Raw genomic sequence first — 22816 nt, 5'->3', positions numbered from 1 at the left:
ACGTATATCGACGTGAGCCGGTCCGGAAGTGGTTAAGAGGGAAGTTTCAGAAAAAAAAAAACTTAAAAATTTTAAATAAAGACCTGTGAAGCAAAATAGGGGTCAGTGCCCATCAATGTAGTCTAATCAGTGCCCATCTGCAGCCTCACCGTTGCCACGAATGCATCCTCACCATTGCCATGAATGCAGCCTCACCATTGCCACTAACGCAGCCTCACCGTTGCCACGAACGCAGCCTCACCGTTGCCACGAACGCAGCCTCACCGTTGCCACGAACGCAGCCTCACCGTTGCCACGAACGCAGCCTCACCGTTGCCACAAACGCAGCCTCACCGTTGCCACGAACGCAGCCTCACCGTTGCCACGAATGCAGCCTCACCTTTGCCATGAACGCAGCCTCACCGTTGCCACGAACGCAGCCTCACCGTTGCCACGAATGCAGCCTCACCTTTGCCATGAACGCAGCCTCACCGTTGCCACGAATGCAGCCTCACCTTTGCCATGAACGCAGCCTCACCATTGCCACGAACGCAGCCTCACCGTTGCCACGAATGCAGCCTCACCGTTGCCACGAATGCAGCCTCACCTTTGCCATGAACGCAGCCTCACCGTTGCCACGAACGCAGCCTCACCGTTGCCATGAATGCAGCCTCACCGTTGCCACTAACGCAGCCTCACCGTTGCCACTAACGCAGCCTCACCATTGCCATCAGTGCAACCTGATCGCCAACAGATTACATACGGGTGAATCTCCTGTTTACTCGGCGGCCTCTTTAACAATCATCCAATGCCAGCCCAGGAGACGGACTTCTTATTACAGAGGCCGCTGAGTATGTATGAGTATTCTCCTGTATGTAATCTGACGGCACTGGTCCCGCCCCCTCCGAGGCATCCTGAACGATAAATACAGTATATACCTTTTATGGACCCCCAACGAATCCCCGAGCACCGCGTGACACTCAGTGATTCGTTGGGGGGGGCCACAAAAGATATATATATCCAAATTACCAATGGGGACGTATAAAACCGGAATGCAGGCCACAAGTGGCCCGTGGGCCGGACTTTGGACATGCCACTTTTAGACCAATTGGCTGTGGTGAGGTGGGTTGCGCTCCCTCGTTTGTGGAATAAACCCCATAATACGATTTGTGATGTAGACGGAGGAGATCGCAGGATGGGAGGAATACCAGACAAAGAAAGATGCAGAGAATGATCCCGAGGCTTATTACTATAAATGTCTCCTTTAATTAGAAATACACCTTAAATCTACAAGATTGTCCAAAATCACAGAAAGGCGAATACAACAACCTGCAAATGTTACTCTCTCTGTAATTCCTACTAAAGTTACATGAATAAAAGAAGCATTCTGTTTTTATAAACACCCAAAAAATGATTTTATTTTACCAGGAGTCATGAAAAGAAGAGCTGGGATCTGATTGGCTGCCATGGAGACGCTTCCCCTGATATAGATTTTGTAACTAAACCTGGCCATATGCAAATAGATTTTTGATGGACCGTTGGTAGGAATATTTGTATGAAAATTTCCATCGGTACATTCAATGACTTAAAGTGGAACTTTGCCCATAACAACAAAAAAAAATAAATAAAAAAAATGTTCTTTAGCAAGGATTCCAGATGATTCTACCGCAGTCACTATGCGCTGTAAATTGCCTCCAGCATTGCTCCGGTTCCTTCTTGCTGGAGGCTGCCATTTTGTTGAAGCCCAGAGCCCCCTGAGCAGCAGTAAATCATAAAGCGGAACTAAACCCATCTATTTAATGGTTTACAAAAAAAAAAACAGTTACATTCCTGGAATTGTTAACTTTAACATTTGTTTGTGTCCTCAACCAAACTGTCAAACCATCCAATGGCTGGTGTCATAACTGATCACATGTGCAGGAATATGGCAGTTGCAGATCAAACAGAAGCAGCTTCCTTGGCTGTAAAGGAGGGCCTAATTCTGCTTTGAGGCTGTCAGCAGATCGGACTCTACCAACTCAGCAGCGCCTAAAAATAGAGAGCAACTGAGCATGTGCGGAGCAGGGCGGGGCCGTGTATTACTGGATTTTAAACAATACAGGCACCTTTCTTGGTTGAAAACGGGAATCAATTGGGTCCAAACATTGATTAGAAAATGCAACGAAAACTTTCAGGCTGGGTTCACACCTATGCGAATTAGATGCGGATTTCTCCGCATCCAATTCGCATAGCAGGAGAATGTGACCGGCTCCCTATGGATGTTATGTTGCGGCTGCGGAGCGCATTGCACAGGAACGCTCTGCGTCTTTGGCTCAGTTTCAGGGCAGAATTCAGGCAGAGATTTGGCCCCGATTCGTCCCTGGAACAAGGAACAGAGACGCACAGCGCTCCCGTGCGATTCGCAGCCAGCTCCAGTGTGAACCCGGCCTCAAACAAATTTCTACTAGTTGATGGCAGAGCTTTAGTTCTACCTTTCGTGATAGCACCATAGGGGGCCCTGTCACTGATCTTCTGAGAATGCTGGTTGCCTGGCTGTGATTTCTTCTACTGTTGCTTTCTTCATGGAAGGTTAATTGGCGAGTTGGCCAATCGGTGTGGGGGGAGGGGGGAGGGATGTTGATGCAGCAACAATACTTTTGGGAGCCCCACCACCACAGAACTATAAGCCAGTTGCTTTACAACCCCTTTAATACCAACGATGGGGCACTAATCCTCCAAATGATACTAATGATGGGGCACTATTCCTCCCACTGACACCAACGATGGGGCACTATTCCTCCCACTGATACCAATTATGGGACACTATTTCTCCCACTGATACCAATTATGGGACACTATTCCTCCCACTGATACCAATTATGGGACACTATTCCTCCCACTGATACCAACGATGGGGCACTATTCCTCCCACTGATACCAATTATGGGACACTATTCCTCCCACTGATACCAACGATGGGGCACTATTCCTCCCACTGACACCAATTATGGGACACTATTCCTCCCACTGATACCAATTATGGGACACTATTCCTCCCACTAACACCAACGATGGGGCACTATTCCTCCCACTGACACCAATTATGGGACACTATTCCTCCCACTGATACCAATTATGGGACACTATTCCTCCCACTGATACCAACGATGGGACACTATTCCTCCCACTGATACCAACGATGGGACACTATTCCTCCCACTGATACCAACGATGGGACACTATTCCTCCCACTGATACCAACGATGGGACACTATTCCTCCCACTGATACCAATTATGGGACACTATTCCTCCCACTGATACCAACGATGGGACACTATTCCTCCCACTGATACCAACGATGGGACACTATTCCTCCCACTGACACCAATTATGGGACACTATTCCTCCCACTGACACCAATTATGGGACACTATTCCTCCCACTGACACCAATTATGGGACACTATTCCTCCCACTGATACCAATTATGGGACACTATTCCTCCCACTGATACCAACGATGGGACACTATTCCTCCCACTGATACCAACGATGGGGCACTATTCCTCCCACTGACACCAACGATGGGGCACTATTCCTCCCACTGACACCAACGATGGGGCACTATTCCTCCCACTGACACCAACGATGGGGCACTATTCCTCCCACTGACACCAACGATGGGGCACTATTCCTCCCACTGATACCAATTATGGGACACTATTCCTCCCACTGACACCAACGATGGGGCACAATTCCTCACACTGATACCAATGATGGGGCACTATTCATCCCGCTGACACCAATGATGGGGCACAATTCCTCACACTGACACCGACAATTTGTTAAATAAAAGCAGAAGCCAATCAGATGTGCTGCAGTGTTCATGTGCTAACAAGCAGCATGCGGAGGGGGGTAGAAAGCAGAGTGACAGAAAGTTGCGCTTATTAGTCTGCTGCTTCTCTTTTCACTGTCCAGTCACAGGCTGGGAGGGAGGGACAAGATCTGGAAGAATTACAGAATTGCAGCAGAGATAAATCAGGTCCTCTGTCCTGCCAGATAGGGCTGTGCTGTGTGGCTGAGCTGTGTAAATCTCAGGACTGGCTGGACAGAAATAGAAATCCTTTGGCAGGTAAACCGGCTACAATCTGTGTATTTTCCCTTGAAGTCGGCTTTAAAATAAATAAAAAAATAGTGCTTAATTGACTTTTACACTTGGCCATGTTTTATTACTGGTGACCTTCCTGTTGACTCTCAGCACACCAAGAACAGCCAAGCCTGCAGTAGAGGTCGGGGTCCATTCACACGATTGGACCGGAGTACCCCACCCTCACACACAATTGTGTTGCAGGAAAACACCCAGCAATGCAATAAAATTCACTGCCGAAAATGCCACATGCGCCTTTTTCTTGGTGTGTAATGCGGCGCGTTCACATGAACTACAATTTATACTGGCTGTAAATCCCTTCATTTTTTATTTGTAATTCTTGGATGGAGTGACTCTTCCATCACAGGTTTTGCTGTCTGTAAGACGCGATACGATCGGCTAAAAGAACCCAAAACACACAATTAGTGCAACTTTGTGAATAAGAATGTACTACAGTGCTATGTGAGCCACTGAACGCCCCCTAGAGTTTGGGAAGGGAGCCGGGGGGGGCCATCAAAATACCGAACAGGTAGAAAAGTCCAACAAACAAGTTGAGTTTGGCTGTTTTCTGGGGGATCCCAGTGAAGTTCTGGCTCCTGAACTGGCGCTCCAAGGAGAATGCCAGCGGGATGGTGAGAAGCGGCAGGGCCATGCTGATGGTGTAACGGGTGGCCAGGATGCAGAAGATGACATACGGGCAGAAGACCAGCAGGTTGTAGAGTACGTAGGAAAGGGTTGGTCCGATGAGGATGGCCATCGTGACAATACCAGCCTGCCTGTCTGACTCCACGTCCCGGGTGTTGTTGCTGTGAAGGATGGCTTCCGTGTTCAATGCCAAGGGCACGGCGTACAGCAAGGGGGTGACCGAGAGATACCCGACCTGGACTGCGTGGGCGAACATGACCGCCAAGGGGCCGAAGGTGATGAGGATCACCAAGTCGCCCAGAGCCACGTACTTGAATCCGATTCCTGAAAGACAAAAATGAAGGCAAAACTTAGAACAAGGATTTGGCAAAATTTAGTTTATTACACATTAATATATTATCATTTCCAATATCTGCCCGAGGAAGCAGAACTCATCTGGGAAACACACTACGGCTGCCAACCACCCCATGTCTAAATGGAATATTGGGTTAAAGTGGTTATAAAAAGCAGAAGATTTTTTACCTTAACCACTTCAGCCCCGGAAGGTTTTACCCCCTTCCTGACCAGAGCACTTTTTACAATTCGGCACTGCGTCGCTTTAACTGCTAATTGCGCGGTCGTGCAATGCTGTACCCAAACGAAATTTCCGTCCTTTTCTTCCCACAAATAGAGCTTTCTTTTGATGGTATTTGATCACCTCTGCCGTTTTTATTTTTTGCGCTATACACGGAAAAAGACCGAAAATTTTGAAAAAAAATGATATTTTCTACTTTTTGTTCCAAAAAAAATCCAATAAACTAAATTTTAGTCATACATTTAGGCCAAAATGTATTCAGCCACATGTCTTTGGTAAAAAAAAATGTCAATAAGTGTATATTTATTGGTTTGCGCAAAAGTTATAGCGTCTACAAACTAGGGTACATTTTCTGGAATTTACACAGCCTTTAATTTATGACTGCCTATGTCGTTTCTTGAGGTGCTAAAATGGCAGGGCAGTACAAAACCCCCACAAATGACCCCATTTTGGAAAGTAGACACCCCAAGGAAATTGCTGAGAGGCATGTTGAGCCCATTGAATATTCATTTTTTTTGTCCCAAGTGATTGAATAATGACAAAAAAACAAAAAAACAAAAAAAATTACAAAAAGTTGTCACTAAATGATATATTGCTCACACAGGCCATGGGCATATGTGGAATTGCACCCCAAAATACATTTAGCTACTTCTCCTGAGTATGGGGATACCACATGTGTGGGACTTTTTGGGAGCCTAGCCGCGTACGGGGCCCCGAAAACCAATCACTGCCTTCAGGATTTCTAAGGGCGTAAATTTTTGATTTCACTCTTCACTGCCTATCACAGTTTCAGGGGCCATGGAATGCCCAGGTGGCACAAACCCCCCCCCCAAATGACCCCATTTTGGAAAGTAGACACCCCAAGCTATTTGCTGAGAGGCATGGTGAGTATTTTGCAGCTCTCATTTGTTTTTGAAAATAAAGAAAGACGAGAAAAAACATTTTTTTTTTTCTTTTTTCAATTTTCAAAACTTTGTGACAAAAAGTGAGGTCTGCAAAATACTCACTATACCTCTCAGCAAATAGCTTGGGGTGTCTACTTTCCAAAATGGGGTCATTTGGGGGGGGGGGGTTTGTGCCACCTGGGCATTCCATGGCCTCCGAAACTGTGATAGGCAGTGAAGAGTGAAATCAAAAATTTACGGCCTTAGAAAGCCTGAAGGCGGTGCTTGGTTTTTGGGGTCCCGTACGCGGCTAGGCTCCCAAAAAGTCCCACACCTGTGGTATCCCCGTACTCAGGAGAAGCAGCAGAATGTATTTTGGGGTGTAATTTCACATATTCCCATGGCATGTTTGAGCAATATATCATTTAGTGACAACTTTGCGCAAAAAAAAAAAAAAAAAAAAAAAAATTGTCTCTTTCCCGCAACTTGTGTCACAATATAAAATATTCCATGGACTCGACATGAATCTCAGCAAATAGCTTGGGGTGTCTACTTTCCAAAATGGGGTCATTTGGGGGGGTTTTGAACTGTCCTGGCATTTTATGCACAACATTTAGAAGCTTATGTCACACATCACCCACTCTTCTAACCACTTGAAGACAAAGCCCTTTCTGACACTTTTTGATTACATAAAAAAATATTTTTTTTTTGCAAGAAAATTACTTTGAACCCCCAAACATTATATATTTTTTTAAAGCAAATACCCTACAGATTAAAATGGTGGGTGTTTCATTTTTTTTTTTTCACACAGTATTTGCGCAGCGATTTTTTAAAACGCATTTTTTGGGGAAAAAACACACTTTTTTCAATTTTAATGCACTAAAACACACTATATTGCCCAAATGTTTGATGAAATAAAAAAGATGATCTTAGGCCGAGTACATGGATACCAAACATGACATGCTTTAAAATTGCGCACAAACGTGCAGTGGCGACAAACTAAATACATTTTTAAAAGCCTTTAAAAGCCTTTACAGGTTACCACTTTAGATTTACAGAGGAGGTCTACTGCTAAAATTACTGCCCTCGATCTGACGTTCGCGGTGATACCTCACATGCATGGTGCAATTGCTGTTTACATTTGACGCCAGACCGACGCTTGCGTTCGCCTTAGCGCGAGAGCAGGGGGGACAGGGGTGCTTTTTTTTTTTTTTCTTTATTATTATTATTTTTTTTATCTTATTTTAAAACTGTTCCTTTCATTTTTTTTTTTTTTTAAATCATTTTTATTGTTATCTCAGGGAATGTAAATATCCCCTATGATAGCAATAGGTAGTGACAGGTACTCTTTTTTGAAAAAATTGGGGTCTATTAGACCCTAGATTTCTCCTCTGCCCTCAAAGCATCTGACCACACCAAGATCGGTGTGATAAAATGCTTTCCCAATTTCCCAATGGCGCTGTTTACATCCGGCAAAATCTAAGTCATAAAATGCTCGTAGCTTCCGGTTTCTTAGGCCATAGAGATGTTTGGAGCCACTCTGGTCTCTGATCAGCTCTATGGTCAGCTGGCTGAATCACCGGCTGCATTCTCAGGTTCCCTGTTGAGACAGGAGAGCCAGAGAAAAACACGGAAGACGTTGGGGGGGGGGGCATTCCCTCCCACTGCTTGTAAAAGCAGTCTAGAGGCTAATTAGCCGCTAGGATTGCTTTTACATGAAAGCCGATCGCTGGCTGAAAAGAATGATACCAAGATGATACCTAAACCTGCAGGCATCATTCTGGTATAACCACTCAAAGTCGTGAATGGCGTACCTGAAGACAAAAAAATGGTTAACAATAAAGCACAGTAAACGGTAAAGTATAAAAAATTGCATACCTGAAAAGCAAACATGATAAAACATAATAACAATAAAACATTGCAGAATAGAATACAGTAAAAAAGAGCAGAACAATAGAGAGAGAATAGAGAGAGAGAGAGAACAATAAAACGACAACTATTATTTTTTATTTTATATTTTTGCTTGTGTTTTTTTTTTTTTTTTTTTTTTACACTTTTTTTTGTAACTAACTTTTATAACTGTAACCGGTTCCAGGTTCGGGTCTCTCAAAATGCGATGGCATCTTGGGAGACCCTGTGAAAGTGTGCCTAGTCTGTGCAATGCTGTACCCTACGCTAATACTCAACTAGTGAATGGTAGCGTTCAAAACATTCACCAATGCAAAGACCAGGATTGTCAGGACAGGAGGGACAATAATAGCGGGTGTCACGCCTATATCCGCGCTTGCTGCAGACACAACATCTTTTTTCGGGGGGTTCGTTGGGTAGGGGTACTCGGGAGGACATAAAGAAAATGCCTCTCATGCAGCCGACTGCATTTGGTTGGGGATGTGAATGGGGGAAGTACGGGCGCTGCAGAAGTGGTGGGTTCCCAATTAGGATTGGCGAATGCAGCAGGAAGGGCATTATGTGTTTGTCTTCTTGGTGGCAGCAGGACACTACTTGTGCTTGCCACCTCACCAGCTTGAACTGCACTTATGGGACTCGCCACGTCACCAAGTGTTACTGCAGTGCGGGTTTGACTACGACCAGGGTGTACTAGGCCGCTGGTGCTTGCCAGTTCACCAAAACGCTACCAAAAAAACTGTTAGCGATCGCAAGGATCAGGCCTGACTCTGCGAACGCTGCAGTTATGCGTTTAGTGTTTTGTAAGTGACAGGGATCGATCGATACTGCACTTGGGTGGGCTGGGCCGGGCGGAGGGGAAAAACGCAGGTGCTAGCAGGTATCTGGGCTGATCCCGCTAACACTGCGTTTTTGGGAACCCTAAACTGCTGGGGACGCTAGTATAGATCTGATCGGATCAGATACTGATCCGTACAGATACTATACCACTAAGGGAGGCGTATGCTGCGTGCGTGGGTGTTAGCGGTACTGGCGCTAATCTGACGCTGCCTGGGGCGACGCATATCACCGCCGGGCGATCAGGGGGCTAAACCTTTATTCGGTAATAAACGGCGGGTGCCCTGACACTATAAAAAATAAACAAACTAACCAGCGTCACCCGTAACACTTATACGGTGATCAGTGGTGAAAGGGTTAACTAGGGGGCAATCAAGGGGTTAAAACATTTATTAGGTAGTATATGGGGGTCCCTGACGCTATAAAACGCTGACGGCGAACCTAAATATTTACGTCCCTAACTAGCGTCACCAGCGACACTAATACAGCGATCAGAAAAATGATCGCTTAGTGACACTGGTGACAGGGGGTGATCAAGGGGTTAAAACTTTATTAGGGGGGGTTAGGGGGGTACCCTAGACCTAAAGGGGGCTACCACTCACTGCCCTAACACTGTAACTGTCACAAACTGACACCAATCAGTAATCAGAAAAAAAAAAAAAAAAAATACTGCTTGGTGTCAGTTTGTGACGGGGGGGGGGGGGATCGGGGGGGGATCGGGGGGGGGGAATCGGGGGTGTTTAGTGTGCCTGGCATGTTCTACTGTGTGTGTGTGTGTGTGTTGTGCACTTACATGTCTTCTCTCCTCGGCGCTGGAATGGAAACTGCCGAGCCGAGGAGAGATGACATCACATCCTCTGCCTGTGTGAAACTACACACAGGCAGGGGAGGATTCCGATTGGCTGGGAGCGATCGCGAGGGGGGGGCCACGATCGGATGGTCTCCCCCTCGCCTCCCAACGCTCCCAGTCACAAGCCGACCGCCGCTGGCACCGGGGGGGGGGTCCGATCGGACCCCCCGCCCGCGGGAGGCAGATCACGTACAGGTACGTGATTCTGCCTGCCCGTGCCATTCTGCCGCCGTATATGTGCGTTAGGCGGTCGGCAAGTGGTTAAAGTGGAAGTAAATGCTGTACTATCACTTGTACCTACAGGTAAGTCTATAATAAGTCTTACCTGTAGGTACTGTGAATATCTCCTAAACTTGCACTGTTTACAAGATATTCAGGGCGCATGCAGCCTGGACCTTCAGAGCTCACGCCGCCAGAAACGTTCCCGAGAGCGTGTGTGCGGGAGTGACTTAAAAAAAAAAAAAAAATGATATGTGTGTGTATATATACACACACATACACATATATATATATATATATATATATATATATATATATATATATATATATATATATATATATATATATACACATATACACACACATACATATATATATACACGCACACACACTTTTTTTTTTTTTATGAAGTCACTATTTTTTATATATATATATATATATATATATATATATATATATATATATATATATATATATATATATATATATATATATATATATATATATATATACTAGGGCTGCAACTAACGATTATTTTCATAATCGATTAGTCGGCCGATTATTGTTTCAATTAATCGATTAATCGGTTAATAACATTAAAAAAAAAAAAATGTGATGTATAATTTAGTTAATATGTAAAGTTTTAAAAAAAGGCAATTTATTCTTAAATAACTATATGCAGTGGTAAATATAAATAACCAACTATATGGTTGGGAGCAAAATATCTAATCCACTCTGAGAATAACAGACAGAAGAGAGATATACTGTATATACTATTAGAGGAGATATATACTGTATATACTATTAGAGGATATATACTATTAAAAGGTGAATCTGGTAAATATCACACTCAGAGATCAAATTTTTTTTTATTTAAAAAACAAACAAACAATGTCTTCCTTAAAAAAATTAAATTTTAAGAATGTTCGTTCGATTTTCTAATCGTTAGTGGGGTCAAATCGAGGTTCATTTTCAACCACAGTGACGGGAAAATTTGGAAATAATCAAAGGAATTTTCAGACAGTGTATGTGGTTTTCGTTCAGAAATGACATTCATTTTAAAAACAATGTTAAAAACAAGTGAAAATTTCAAACAACATTCTTTTATTCAGTGAATGTACAAAGACTTTTCTTCTGAATATTCTCATCTGAAAAAAATTGATCGGTGTGGCCAGCATAAGGCTCGGTACACACCTATGCAGTTTGCTTTTGATGTGTTTCTGCAGTGCTTTTTGCTGTGCGTTTTGATTTTAGCGCACGTGATTTTGCGGCGATTTGTGTTTTTGCATTTTTTTGGCCAATTTGTTGTTGGGCAGATTAAAAAACACAAATTGCTGCATTACATGCTTTTCTGCAGCTTCTCTATTGAAGTATATTGAACCAAAAAAGCACCGTTTTGCGTTAAAAAAAGTCACTGACGCTTTCCAAATACGCAGTGGCTGAAAAAAGCATAGATGTGAACGTGTCCCATAGGAAACCATGTAAATGAACTGTAGTGCATTTCTGCAAAAAACACCAAAAAACACATAGATGTGAACCAGGTCTAAGACGTTTAGTAATATAATGGGGTTAAAAAAACTAAAATTAGCCCTTTATAGTACAAAAAAGCAAATAATCACTACTGTAAGGGGTTCATTTTTTTTACTGTAGAACTGTGAAAGTAATATTTACGGTAGTGATTATTTGCTCTTTTTGTACTATAAAGGGCTCATTTTAGTTTTTTTAACCCCATTATGTTACTGGCCGATTAATCGATTATGAAAATAGTAATCGATTAATTCCATAATCGATTAGTTGTCAATTAATCGATTAGTTGTTTCAGCCCTAATATATACATATATACAAAAAATAGTGACTTCATAAAAAAAAAAAAAAAAAAAATGTGTGTGTGTGTGTATATATATATATATATATATATATATATATATATATATATATATATATATATATATATATATATACACATATACACACACATATACACATTCAGTGGGTCTCCCCTGTGTAAGGCCTCTTTCACACGGATGATCCGTATGTCCGTTTTTCATCCATCCGTTTTCGGATGAAAAACGGACATACAGTCATCCCTATGGAGCGTCGGATGTCAGCGGTGACATGTCCGCTGACATCCGACCCGCTCCGATCCGAAAAGTGTAACGGAGGAAAAACCTACTTTTTCCTCCGTTTTCGGATCGGATCGGATGACGACGGACACTACGGACCGTCATCATCCGATCCCCCCATAGGGGAGAGCGGCGCTCTGACAGGTCCGTCGCTGCACAGTGTGCAGCGATGCACCTGTCATCTTCCTGCTCAGCGGGGATCGGCGGAGCTATCCCCGCTGAGCAAGCGGATGTTCACGGGGCGGATCATCACTGATCTGCCCCGTGTGAAAGAGGCCTTAAAGAAGTCCAGTAATTGGAGCTGTCAAAAAAAAAAAAAGCAGCTGGCAATGTTTATTACCAACATTGCTCAGCCCTGAAACACTAAAATAAAAAGAAGCATTGTTTCTTTTTGTATCTTTCCGTTTGTTCATCTGCAGATCAAAGGGATAAACAAATGTTCCTCTGTTTAACCCCTTAAGAACCCTTCATTTACTCTAATCAGCCTTAATTGACTCCCTATTCTCCTCCATTGAATTATTATTTTCCTGCTTTTTTTCTTTAGTTCATGTCTATTTTATAAAATGATAAACAATTAAAACTTTTTTTTTGTTGTTTGCTTTGTTAGTGAATATTTTTACACACATTTCACATTGAAAAAGTGCTCAATCAAAAAAAGAAAAAATCTATTTATTTCATTTGTAAATAACTTTTCAATGCTTTGTACCATTGCTGACAGCTGAAGTTAAAACAAAACAGTTGCGGTAGGTATTGGCGAGTACTAAAAAAAAAAAAGTATCAGTACTAGTACTCATTGTAAAAAAAATGGTATTGGTGCATACTTGCATACTGGGCCTTTTTTTTTTTTTTGTAGAGCACTGCACTTATTATTATTAATATATATATATATATATATATATATATATATATATATATATATATATATATATATATATATATATATATATATATATATATATATATATATATATATATATATATATATATAAAATAAAAAGTGCAGCGCTCTACAAAAAAATAAATAAATCACCAAGTATGTTATAAAGATACTCAGATAAATAATGGGCTAGAATACATCAAGTCATACGGTAATATATGCAAAAATTCAGTGAGTAATAAAATATATTAAAAGTGCCAGTGTGCTGATTAAAGTGTATTAATAAATAAAAATATAAAATATAGTGCAAACAGATGGATGTTTTTTTTTTTTTTCTTACCTGCAATCTAATGTCATAATGTGCTAGTATGCATAGCATACTAGCACATTATGTTAAACTTGTTAAACTTACCTTAAAACAAAGCTCTTCCAGCGCAGAGATGTCAGAGCTGCAGGCGCTCCCATCTTCACCTGTCTTGCTTCCAGGTTCGTGGACTCTGGCTATGTGATTGGCCGGAGCCGCAGTGACATCACTCCCGCGCATACGCATGGGAACCACCATTTACAACACAGGGCTCAGAAGGAACAGCACGGGTGTTGTCATGCATACCAGAGCTCACGTAGTTCTTAAATCATGTTCCATATATATTTGTACTCAATAAAAGAGATTTTTTTTTTTGATATATTTGATCTAGTTTAATATTTTTTTTTCAGCTGCCTATAGGCCCTTGGGAGCATTTTTAAAATGTTACTAATATTTGGGGTTAGCAACCTTTTGCTTTCACCTAGGTAGGTAGTTTTTCTTTTTTTGATTGTAAGCCTTATTTTAGGCTTACCTATAGGTAAAAGTTAGTGATGGGAGTTTAATTCCTCTTTAAAGGCGATAAGTGCTCCTAAAATAGCCCATTATCCAATGGACTATTTTTGGAGCACTTAACACCTTTAAATCTGTTTGCGCACAATATTTAATATTTTTATTAATACACTTTAATCAGCACACCAACTCTTTAATATTATTTTTTTTATTTTTGCATATAATCACCGTATTAATTCATGTACGTTAACTATTTATTTCTCCGAGTATCTTCATAATTTACTGGGTGTTTTTTTTTTTTTTATTAAAAAAAAAGCTGCACTTTTTTATTTTTAATCGGTTTAATGTATGAGAACTGATCCTCTGATTGAGGCAATGGGGGTTATTTACTAAAGGAAAATCCACTTTGGAAGTGCAAAGTGGATTTGCCTTTTGTAAATAACCCCCAATATCTGTTTTTCTTGACAACCCATGTGACATTGGTGCAAGGCGCATTGGTGCAAGTATATAAAGTATAATTATGTATATATATATATATATATATATATATATATATATATATATATATATATATATATATATATATATACACACACACACACATATACATATATATATACATATATATATATATATACACACACACACACACACATATACATATATATATACACATATATACACATATTGGTGCAAGTATATAAAGGAAAGGTTTTTAAAAATATACAATGAAGTCCTGTCAACATAAAGTTTGAGATGTCCTTATCAATTAACAAATATGTCAATGTGCAGCAGAAGTTGGAAGTGATAATTATCCACCCTCAATGTGTACCAATAACAAAATATTTAGTGCAGCACTACCCTCACTAAACTCAATTCACAAAAAAAAATAAATAAAACTTTCAATATTTAAGTGATATAAACAAAAAATGTATATAATATACAAATAAATAGTGAATTAACTGTAAGCCCAGGTTCACACTGACAGCGGGAATGAAATCGTACGAGTTTAGCTGAACTTGCACAATTTCATTCCCCCATGTCAGTCCCAACTTCGGGGGGGACGATTTCAAAGACATCTGTGCGGGTTGCTGCACAGAGGTCTATGGAAATCGCACCCCAAAGTCGCCAAAAATAGTACAGAAACTACTTTTGGGAATCGATGTGGCGTCGCACTGGTTCGGACTGTGCCATTGCCGCCGATTTGACATGTCAAATCGCATGCCAAATCGCTCCAATGTGAACCTAGGCTAAATATCACTAACAAAATGGCACTGTGTGAAAACCAAGGCAAAAATCAAAATAAATCTAGAAAGTGTGTTAATATGTAAATCTTAAAGTTCACATATGGTGGGGGGTTGTTTTTCAGGGGTTGGTCTTGGCCCCTTAGTTCCAGTGAAGGGAACTCTTAAGGTGTCAGCATACCAAGACAATTTGGACAATTCATGATCCCAACTTTGTGGGAACAGTTTGGGGATGGCTCCTTCCTGTTCCAACATGACTGCGCATCAGTGCACAAAGCAAGGTCCATAAAGACATGGATGAGCGAGTTTGGGGTGGAGGAACTTGACTGGCCTGCACAGATTCCTGACCTAAACCCGATAGAACAACTTTGAGATGAACTAAAGCGGAGACTGCGAGCCAGGCCTTCTCGTCCAACATCAGTGCCTGACCTCACAAATGCTCTTCTGGAAGAATGGTCAAACATTCCCATAGACACACTCCTAAACCTTGTGGACGGCCTTCCCAGAAGAGTTGAAGCTGTTATAGCTGCAAAGGGTGGGCCAACTCAATATTGAACCCTACGGACTGAGACTGGGATGTCATTAAAGTTCATGTGTAAAAAAGAAGGAAAAAATTGTCCTGCCACACTCCTTCAATCTCAGCGCTATGTTACATCAGGTCTCTAAACACTCCAGACATAGATGCAGGTTGGTATGAAATAGACACAGAATTTCTATATATTAGAAAATCAATGGCATATAAATACGTGCAAATAAAAAGAGAGGTTTCCCTCAGCAACCACTTAAAAAAAGTTGTAATTACAGAGTAGATGTAAAAATTTAAAACACTAATGAGTGACAATTAAAACATCAAAGCGGCGCTTCCATCAGTCAGTTAGTATAACCTGACAGACTAGTGCTCATTCGCTCCTATATGCATAGATATTTTAGAGGAGAACTCAGCACAAAGTAAAATAAGAGTCTCTAGTGGGTATATAGGAAGTAAACAGTAGATAGTTGATGAGTGCACCGTTCACCACACACTTTTCCACCGCGTGCTCCACACACCCACCAGGGGTTCAAACTCACCAGAGCCCGGAGGTTATTAAGCCCCAATCACGACTTTATCAAAGGGCGACCGGTTGACACCCTTTGATAAAGTCGTGATGACGAAACACGGCGTCAGGGTGTGACCTAACGGCGACCGGAAATTACGTCACGTCGGAGTGCGTTCCAAGACCCAGGAAATTAACCAGGAAGGAGGAGGCGCTGGATGCAGAGACTGTTACGGTCCACACCGGACTACACTCCTTCCTCTGAAAACCCAGGGAAAGTGGATAAAAGTAAGCTCCTAGTAAATCGACCTTGAGCTACATGACCACAGTTGGATTGTCACTTTGTTTTGTTTTATTGGATTTTACACAATTCTGTTTGCGAATAAATTTTAAAACGGAATTATACTACGTGGAGTCTCTCTTATATGCATGTGGATTTCGGAGATGATTTCTGAGCTACCCTTTAACGATATCCGGATCTACAAACCGTAGGATGTGGATTGGGGCTTAACCACTTCAATATCGGGCACTTTTACCCCCTTCCTGCCCAGACCGATTTTCAGCTTTCAGCGCTGTCGCAGTTTGAATGACAATTGCACGGTCATCCATCACTGTACCCAAACTAAATTTTTATCATTTTGTTCCCACAAATAGAGCTTTCTTTTGGTGGCATTTGATCACCTTTGCGGTTTTTAATTTTTTGCTAAACAAATAAAAAAAGACCGAAAATTTGGAAAAAAATAAGTTTTGCTTTTGTTTCTGTAAAAAAATTTTGTAAATAAGTAAGTTTTCTCTTTCACTGATGGGCACTGATAAGGCGGCACAGATGAGCAGACACTGATGATGGGCACTCATGGGTAGCACTGATAGGCGACACTGATGGGCACTGAAAGGCTGCAAAGATGGGTTCTTATGGGTGGCACTGATGGGCACTGATAGGCAGCACTGCTGGGCACTGATACGCGGCACTGATGGGCATCCCTGGTGGCACTGGCAGCCATTGTGAGTGGGCACTGATTGGCAGCTGCCTGGGCATTGATTGGCAGCTGCCTGGGCACAGATTAGTATTTCCCTGGGGGTCTAGGGGGCATACCTGGTGGTCCAGTGTGGATGTCTTCCCTGGTGGTCCTGGGTAGGATCCGAGGGGTGGCTGTGCTGATAAACAATCAGCACAGACCCCCCCCTGTCAGGAGAGCAGCCGAATGGCTCTCCCCTACTTGCGTCTGTCAGACGCGAGTGAGGAAAAGCCGATCACCGGCTCTTCCTATTTACATCGTGATCAGCCGTGATTGGACACGGCTGATCACGTGGTAAAGTCTCTAACAGAGACTCTTTACCACGTGATCAGCCGTGTCCAATCACGGCTGATCACAATGTAAATAGGAAGAGCCATGTTGCGGGGCGTCAGACTGACACACCGCAACAACGATCGCCGCGATGCGCGCCCCCGGGGGTGCACAGCGGATCAACATCCTGCGGACATCATATGACACCCAGTCAGGATATTGAAACCACTTTGCCACACTCATTCTGCTATATGGAGGGCGACAAGTGGTTAATAACCTCCGGGCTCTGGTGAGTTTGAACCCCTGGTGGGTGTGTGGAGCACGCGGTGGAAAAGTGTGTGGTGAACGGTGCACTCATCAACTATCTACTGTTTACTTCCTATATACCCACTAGAGACTCTTATTGTACTTTGTGCTGAGTTCTCCTCTAAAATATCTATGCTTTAATTTTTACATCTGCTCTGTAATTAAAGTTCATGTGTGTGTAAAGGCAGGCGTCCCAATACTTTTGGTAATATAGTGTGTGTATTGTGGTCGGCAAGTGGATAACTCAGCTTCAGGCCCAAAATTATTTTTTACAAACGCAAAAACAACTCTGGCAGCAAAAAGGGTTAACCTGCAACAGAAGAATTCATCTACAAATCCTAGTGAATCCCCTACCTCCGGTATAGAGGAAAGACCCGGAGAGGCCCCCGAAATATATCAGGGCCATGTGCTCCAACCTGAGCGTGGACAGGAAGTAGAGACACGCGGCGCTCACGCACCCCAGCGTGTACAGCACCATGCCGAACCGCACCACATCCTGCGGCTCCAGAATCTGGTCCACTAAAGTCCGGTCGTCGCTCTTCTTGTGGTCGATGCCTTTACTGAAGTCGTAGTAAGTGTTGACCAAATTCCCGGCCCCGTGGACGGCCAGGACCGCCACGGCGCAGGCCAGGAGCACGAAGAAGTCTAGCGAGCCTTCGGCCCGGTACGCCAAGGCGCTGCCCAGGGCCACGGGGGTGAGGGAGGCGCTGAAGCTCCAGGGGCGGAGGGCGAGGACGTAGCTTGCGCATTTCTTCTTCCAGCCCGCGGCTTTGATCGGAGGTCTGTCCGCCGGCGGTGGCTGAGCGGGAGCGTTGGGCAGCGGCGCCGAGTCCTTGGAGAGGTCGGTGAACCCCACGCCGTTAAACAGCTCTGTGCTGATGCTGATGTTATTCGAGAAGTCTTCGGATTTCATGGTTGTGGGGAACAAATACGAGATGTGGCTTCAGAATCTGATGTTCAAGGATCGACCCCCCCGACTGCAAAACAAATAATGAAAGATTAATAACCGGTTCAGCTCTCCGCCCCTTTAGCCCCCCCCCACCATTCCCCCATTGTGGTGCAGCCACATTCCCTCCAATGGGTGGCATTCGGGGGCAGTACTACCCACCAAACACAATCGGGAGCAGCGATCAGTGTCATGTCACACATAGCCCCTCCCCCCCCACAGTTAGAATCACTCCCTAGGACACACTTATGGCACCTAGTGGTTAACCCCTTCACTGCCAGGGTCATTTACATAGTAATCAATGCATTTTTAATCGCTGTATAAATGTGAAAAGTCCCAAAAATGTCCGATGTGTCTGCCATAATGTCGCAGTCACGATATAAAAAAATCGCTTATCGCCCTAATTACTAGTAAAAAAATAATTATTAATAAAAATGCCATAAAACTATCCCCTATTTTGTAGACGCTATAACTTTTGCGCAAACCAATCAATAAACGCTTATTGCGATTTTCTTTTTTACCAAAAATATGTAGAAGAATACGTATCGGTCTAAACTGAGGAAAAAAAATTGTATTTATATATTTTTTGGGGGATATTTATTATAGCAAAAAGCAAAAAATATTGCTTTTTTTCCCAAAATTGACGCTCTTTTTTTTTTTTGTTTATAGCGCAAAAAATAAAAACCGCAGAGGTGATCAAATACCACAAAAAGAAAGCTCTATTTGTGGGGGGGGGGGGGGGAAGACGTCAATTTTGTTTGGGAGCCACACCGCACAATTGTCAGTTAAAGTGACGCAGTGCCGAATCGCAAAAAGTGCGCAACCAAATGGTCCGGGGCTCAAGTGGGTGAGCATCCCTGGCAGTGGTAAATGGTTTGTCTCCTCCATGTAACTTATACATCTGCAGGAGAGCATGAGCTTATGAAAAACAAACAGACATATTGGCCAGATCACCAAATGAAAATAGTGTGTCATTGTTTCAGGTCCGGCTGTTTTTAAATCACCGGAAAAAAAAAAAAAAAAAAAAAAAACAACATTTTAAAGCACCACCTATCCCCACGCAGAAGTGAACACGCACGTGGGTTGCGCACGCACATGTAAACAGCGTTCAAACCACACATGTGAGGTATCGCCACACACATTAGAGCGAGAGTAGGGTGCCCACGTGTCCCGGATTGCCCGGGACATTCCCACAATTGGCAGGTTTGTCCCGGGTCCCGGGCACCTTCATTCCGGGACAATACAGTGTCCCTGAATGGAATTGACAGAGCGAGCAAACCCCACCATAGCGCTGGTGCTCGCTCTACCTCCAGATCCACCTGAGACTCTGGTTACTGGTTGCTATAGCCACCTGGTGGCTAGCAACCAGTGACCTCACAGACTGGCCAGCATGCAAAGCGTGCAGTTAACTTTCTCCTCCGTGCCTAATGCTCTCCACCATGCCGGACAAGGCTGTCAGTGGGGGCAGCCCCAAAGACACTAATCCACTGGGCACTGTTACCTGGATGTCTCCGTGCCTCGTACAGCAGACCGAAGCCGCCTCCCCCTCCTCGGCTATTTACAAGTACATGGAGAGGAAAGAGGGACACCGCTGTGCATTCCTGGCGCTGATCTGAGGTCTGTTCTAAGCTTATATTATGTTTATGTAGATGAACAGTGATCAGGAAAAGGGTTAAAAGTGCCCCCCCAGCACGTTTCTGACACCCACCTCTCCACTAGCACAAGTGGAAGGGGGGGTCTGTACTGTGGGGGTTCTCTACTTAGTGGGGGGTCTGTACTGTGGGGTGGGGGGATTCTGTACCTAGGGGGGTCTATAATGAGGGAGGGGGGTCAGTACTGAAGGGGGTCTATAATGAGGGAGGGGGGGTCTATACTGATGGAGAAGGGGTCTGTATTTAGTGGGGGGGTCTATACTGAGGAGAGGAAGTCTGTACTGAGGGAGGGGAATTTATACTTGATGGAGGGGGGTCTTTACTGAGGGGGTATATACTTAGTGGAGAGGGGGGTCCGTACTGAGGGAGGGGGCCTATAGTTAGTGGAGGGGGGTTCGTACTGAGGGAGGGGGCTTATACTTAGTGGAGAGGGGGCCGGACTGAGGGAGGGGGTCTATAGTTAGTAGAGGGGGGGTCTGTACTGAGGGTGGGGGCCTATACTTAGTGGAGAGGTGGGTCCGTATTGAGGGAGGGGGGTCTATAGTTAGTGTGGCGGGTCCGTACTGAGGGAGGGGGCTTATACTTAGTGGAGAGGGGGTCGGACTGAGGGAGGGGGTCTATAGTTAGTAGAGGGGGGTCTGTACTGAGGGAGGGGGTCTATAGTTAGTGGGGGGTCCATACGGAGGGAGGGGGCTTTTACTTAGTGGAGAGGGGGCCGGACTGAGGGAAGGGGTCTATAGTTAGTAGAAGGGGGTCCCTACTAGGGAAGGGGGTCTGTACTAAGGGAGGGGGGTCTATTATTACAATGTAACAATAGAAATACATTTCAAGCATGGTATTGGGATGATATAAGTGCTAAAACCAGCCATTCACCCGACAAATCACTCGTCGCCAAAAAAACATTCAACAACCCCCCCCCGTCCTTGGCAAAATTGTCCCTGAATGGCAGTTTGGAAATGTGGTCACCCTAAGCGAGAGTAATAACTCTTTTTTTTTTTTTTTTATTCTTTTTATTAAGTTTTTCAAGAGAGCAACAATTCTAGCACTAGACCTCCTCTGTAACTCTAAGCAGGTAACCTGTAAAAAAAAAAAAAAAAAAAAAACAACAACGTTTAAAGCGTCACCTATGGAGATTTTGGAGATGCACAAATGTGAATGGAGCCTAACTGGGTCATCCCACCGAGAAAAGCACCCAACTGGGTTCCTCTGACTGTGAGTGCAGGGTGGTCACAGGGTGTCATGGCCCCGCCCCCATCCCCCCCCCGAGAGGGTGTGACCACGGTACTCTGCAGTCACGGCGGGGATCCCCGGACGGACGGAAGCTCTTAACTCTTCCCCTCTCCGTCCAAAAAACTCAAAACAAAAAAAGCGGCAAGTGCAAGCTGACTGTAAAATTTTATATATTATATATATATATACACACACACACAGACCTGAAAATGCTACCTGCCTGGCAGTCATGCTGATCCCCAGGTGTCAGCGGAGAGATAGAGATATATATATATATATATCTCTATATTGAGAGAGAGATATCTAGATATATATTAGATAGAATAAGCACACCGCTCTGGAGGTGTAAATCCACACAGATTACTCGCTATATGGCTCTCCGCCGCCTCTCATTAAACTGAATCCAGAGGATGGACATGGACGGCCAGGCAATAGCCGTTTCCCGTGGCAGGCCATTGGAGGGCACAGTGCTGTACACACCTCCTTCCACACAGGGGAGCTCTCCGTTATTTTTTTTTTTTCTGGAGATGCCCATCGCCAGCACCAGCCAATTAGGACAGAGCTTATTAGATGCTATGTGGAAGAAAGGAGCCTATGATGAGATTCTATTGGCTGCTAGTGGTGTAGCCCCTCCCCCCGTGTGGTGAAGAGGTTTTTTCCATGCCCTTGTGGGATTGGTAGTTGCACATTATCGGCCCGGTGTGGTGAGATGTACACCGAGCCCAACACTCACCTCTCCCCTCTTCTACCTCTCTACGTGTCCTCTGGAGGCCGCCATCTTTACTGTGCTACAGAGTAATCTTTCCCCCCCCTCCGATCCCTCCTCCTCCTACACATATCCCTCCGCCTTTGTTCTGTCAGCTATGGCGACCCGTCAGATTTTGTAACGGAAGTGACGTTCCGTCGCCGCCATCTTGCTACATGCCACACTCCCCCATGGTAAGGATACACCGAGAAGGCGGCAAGCGGACATCTTGTTACACCCACCAAAGTTTTGCATTCCAGTCATTTTTTAACGGGAAACGGAGCTTATAATGTGATATACAGTACATAGAAATCCGACGGACTGTTTAGATGTTGAATTTTAAAAGCAGCGGCAAACACTGCTGATTTCACAGGTTTGCTAATGTGACAGAACACCGCTGATTTTATAATTCAACATGTAAACAGTCCGATGGATTCCCAAGTCCTGTATTTCACCTTATAAACACCCGTTTCCTGTTAAGAATAACTGTGACATGCAAAACTCCGCTGGGTGTAACAAGATGTCCGCTTGCCCCCTTCTC

General features: G+C 43.8%; 1 protein-coding gene across 1 annotated transcript; it reads right to left on the bottom strand.

Moving 5' to 3' along the window:
• Positions 1-1222: 1222 nt before the first annotated feature.
• On the bottom strand, positions 1223-22528 carry UBIAD1 (UbiA prenyltransferase domain containing 1). The gene is made up of 3 exons (XM_073603456.1): positions 22264-22528; positions 18057-18679; positions 1223-5073 (listed from the first exon to the last, which is right to left on the bottom strand). Exons 2-3 carry the CDS (start codon positions 18613-18615, stop codon positions 4586-4588), a joined length of 1047 nt encoding a protein of 348 aa, XP_073459557.1. The 5' UTR covers positions 18616-18679; positions 22264-22528; the 3' UTR covers positions 1223-4585.
• Positions 22529-22816: the final 288 nt, after the last annotated feature.

Source organism: Aquarana catesbeiana, linkage group LG10, assembly GCF_042186555.1.
Source record: "Aquarana catesbeiana isolate 2022-GZ linkage group LG10, ASM4218655v1, whole genome shotgun sequence".
NCBI lineage: Eukaryota > Metazoa > Chordata > Amphibia > Anura > Ranidae > Aquarana > Aquarana catesbeiana.
Note: the sequence above shows the minus strand (reverse complement) of the source record. Positions and strands in the feature narration are given on the sequence as shown.

Coding starts and splice junctions, on each gene's coding strand:
- UBIAD1 (XM_073603456.1), bottom strand. CDS start 18,615: ATGAAATCCGAAGACTTCTCGAATAACATCAGCATCAGCACAGAGCTG. Junction 5,074..18,056: donor GTCTTTCCTCTATACCGGAG/GTAGGGGATTCA, acceptor TTTGTCTTTCAG/GAATCGGATTCAAGTACGTG.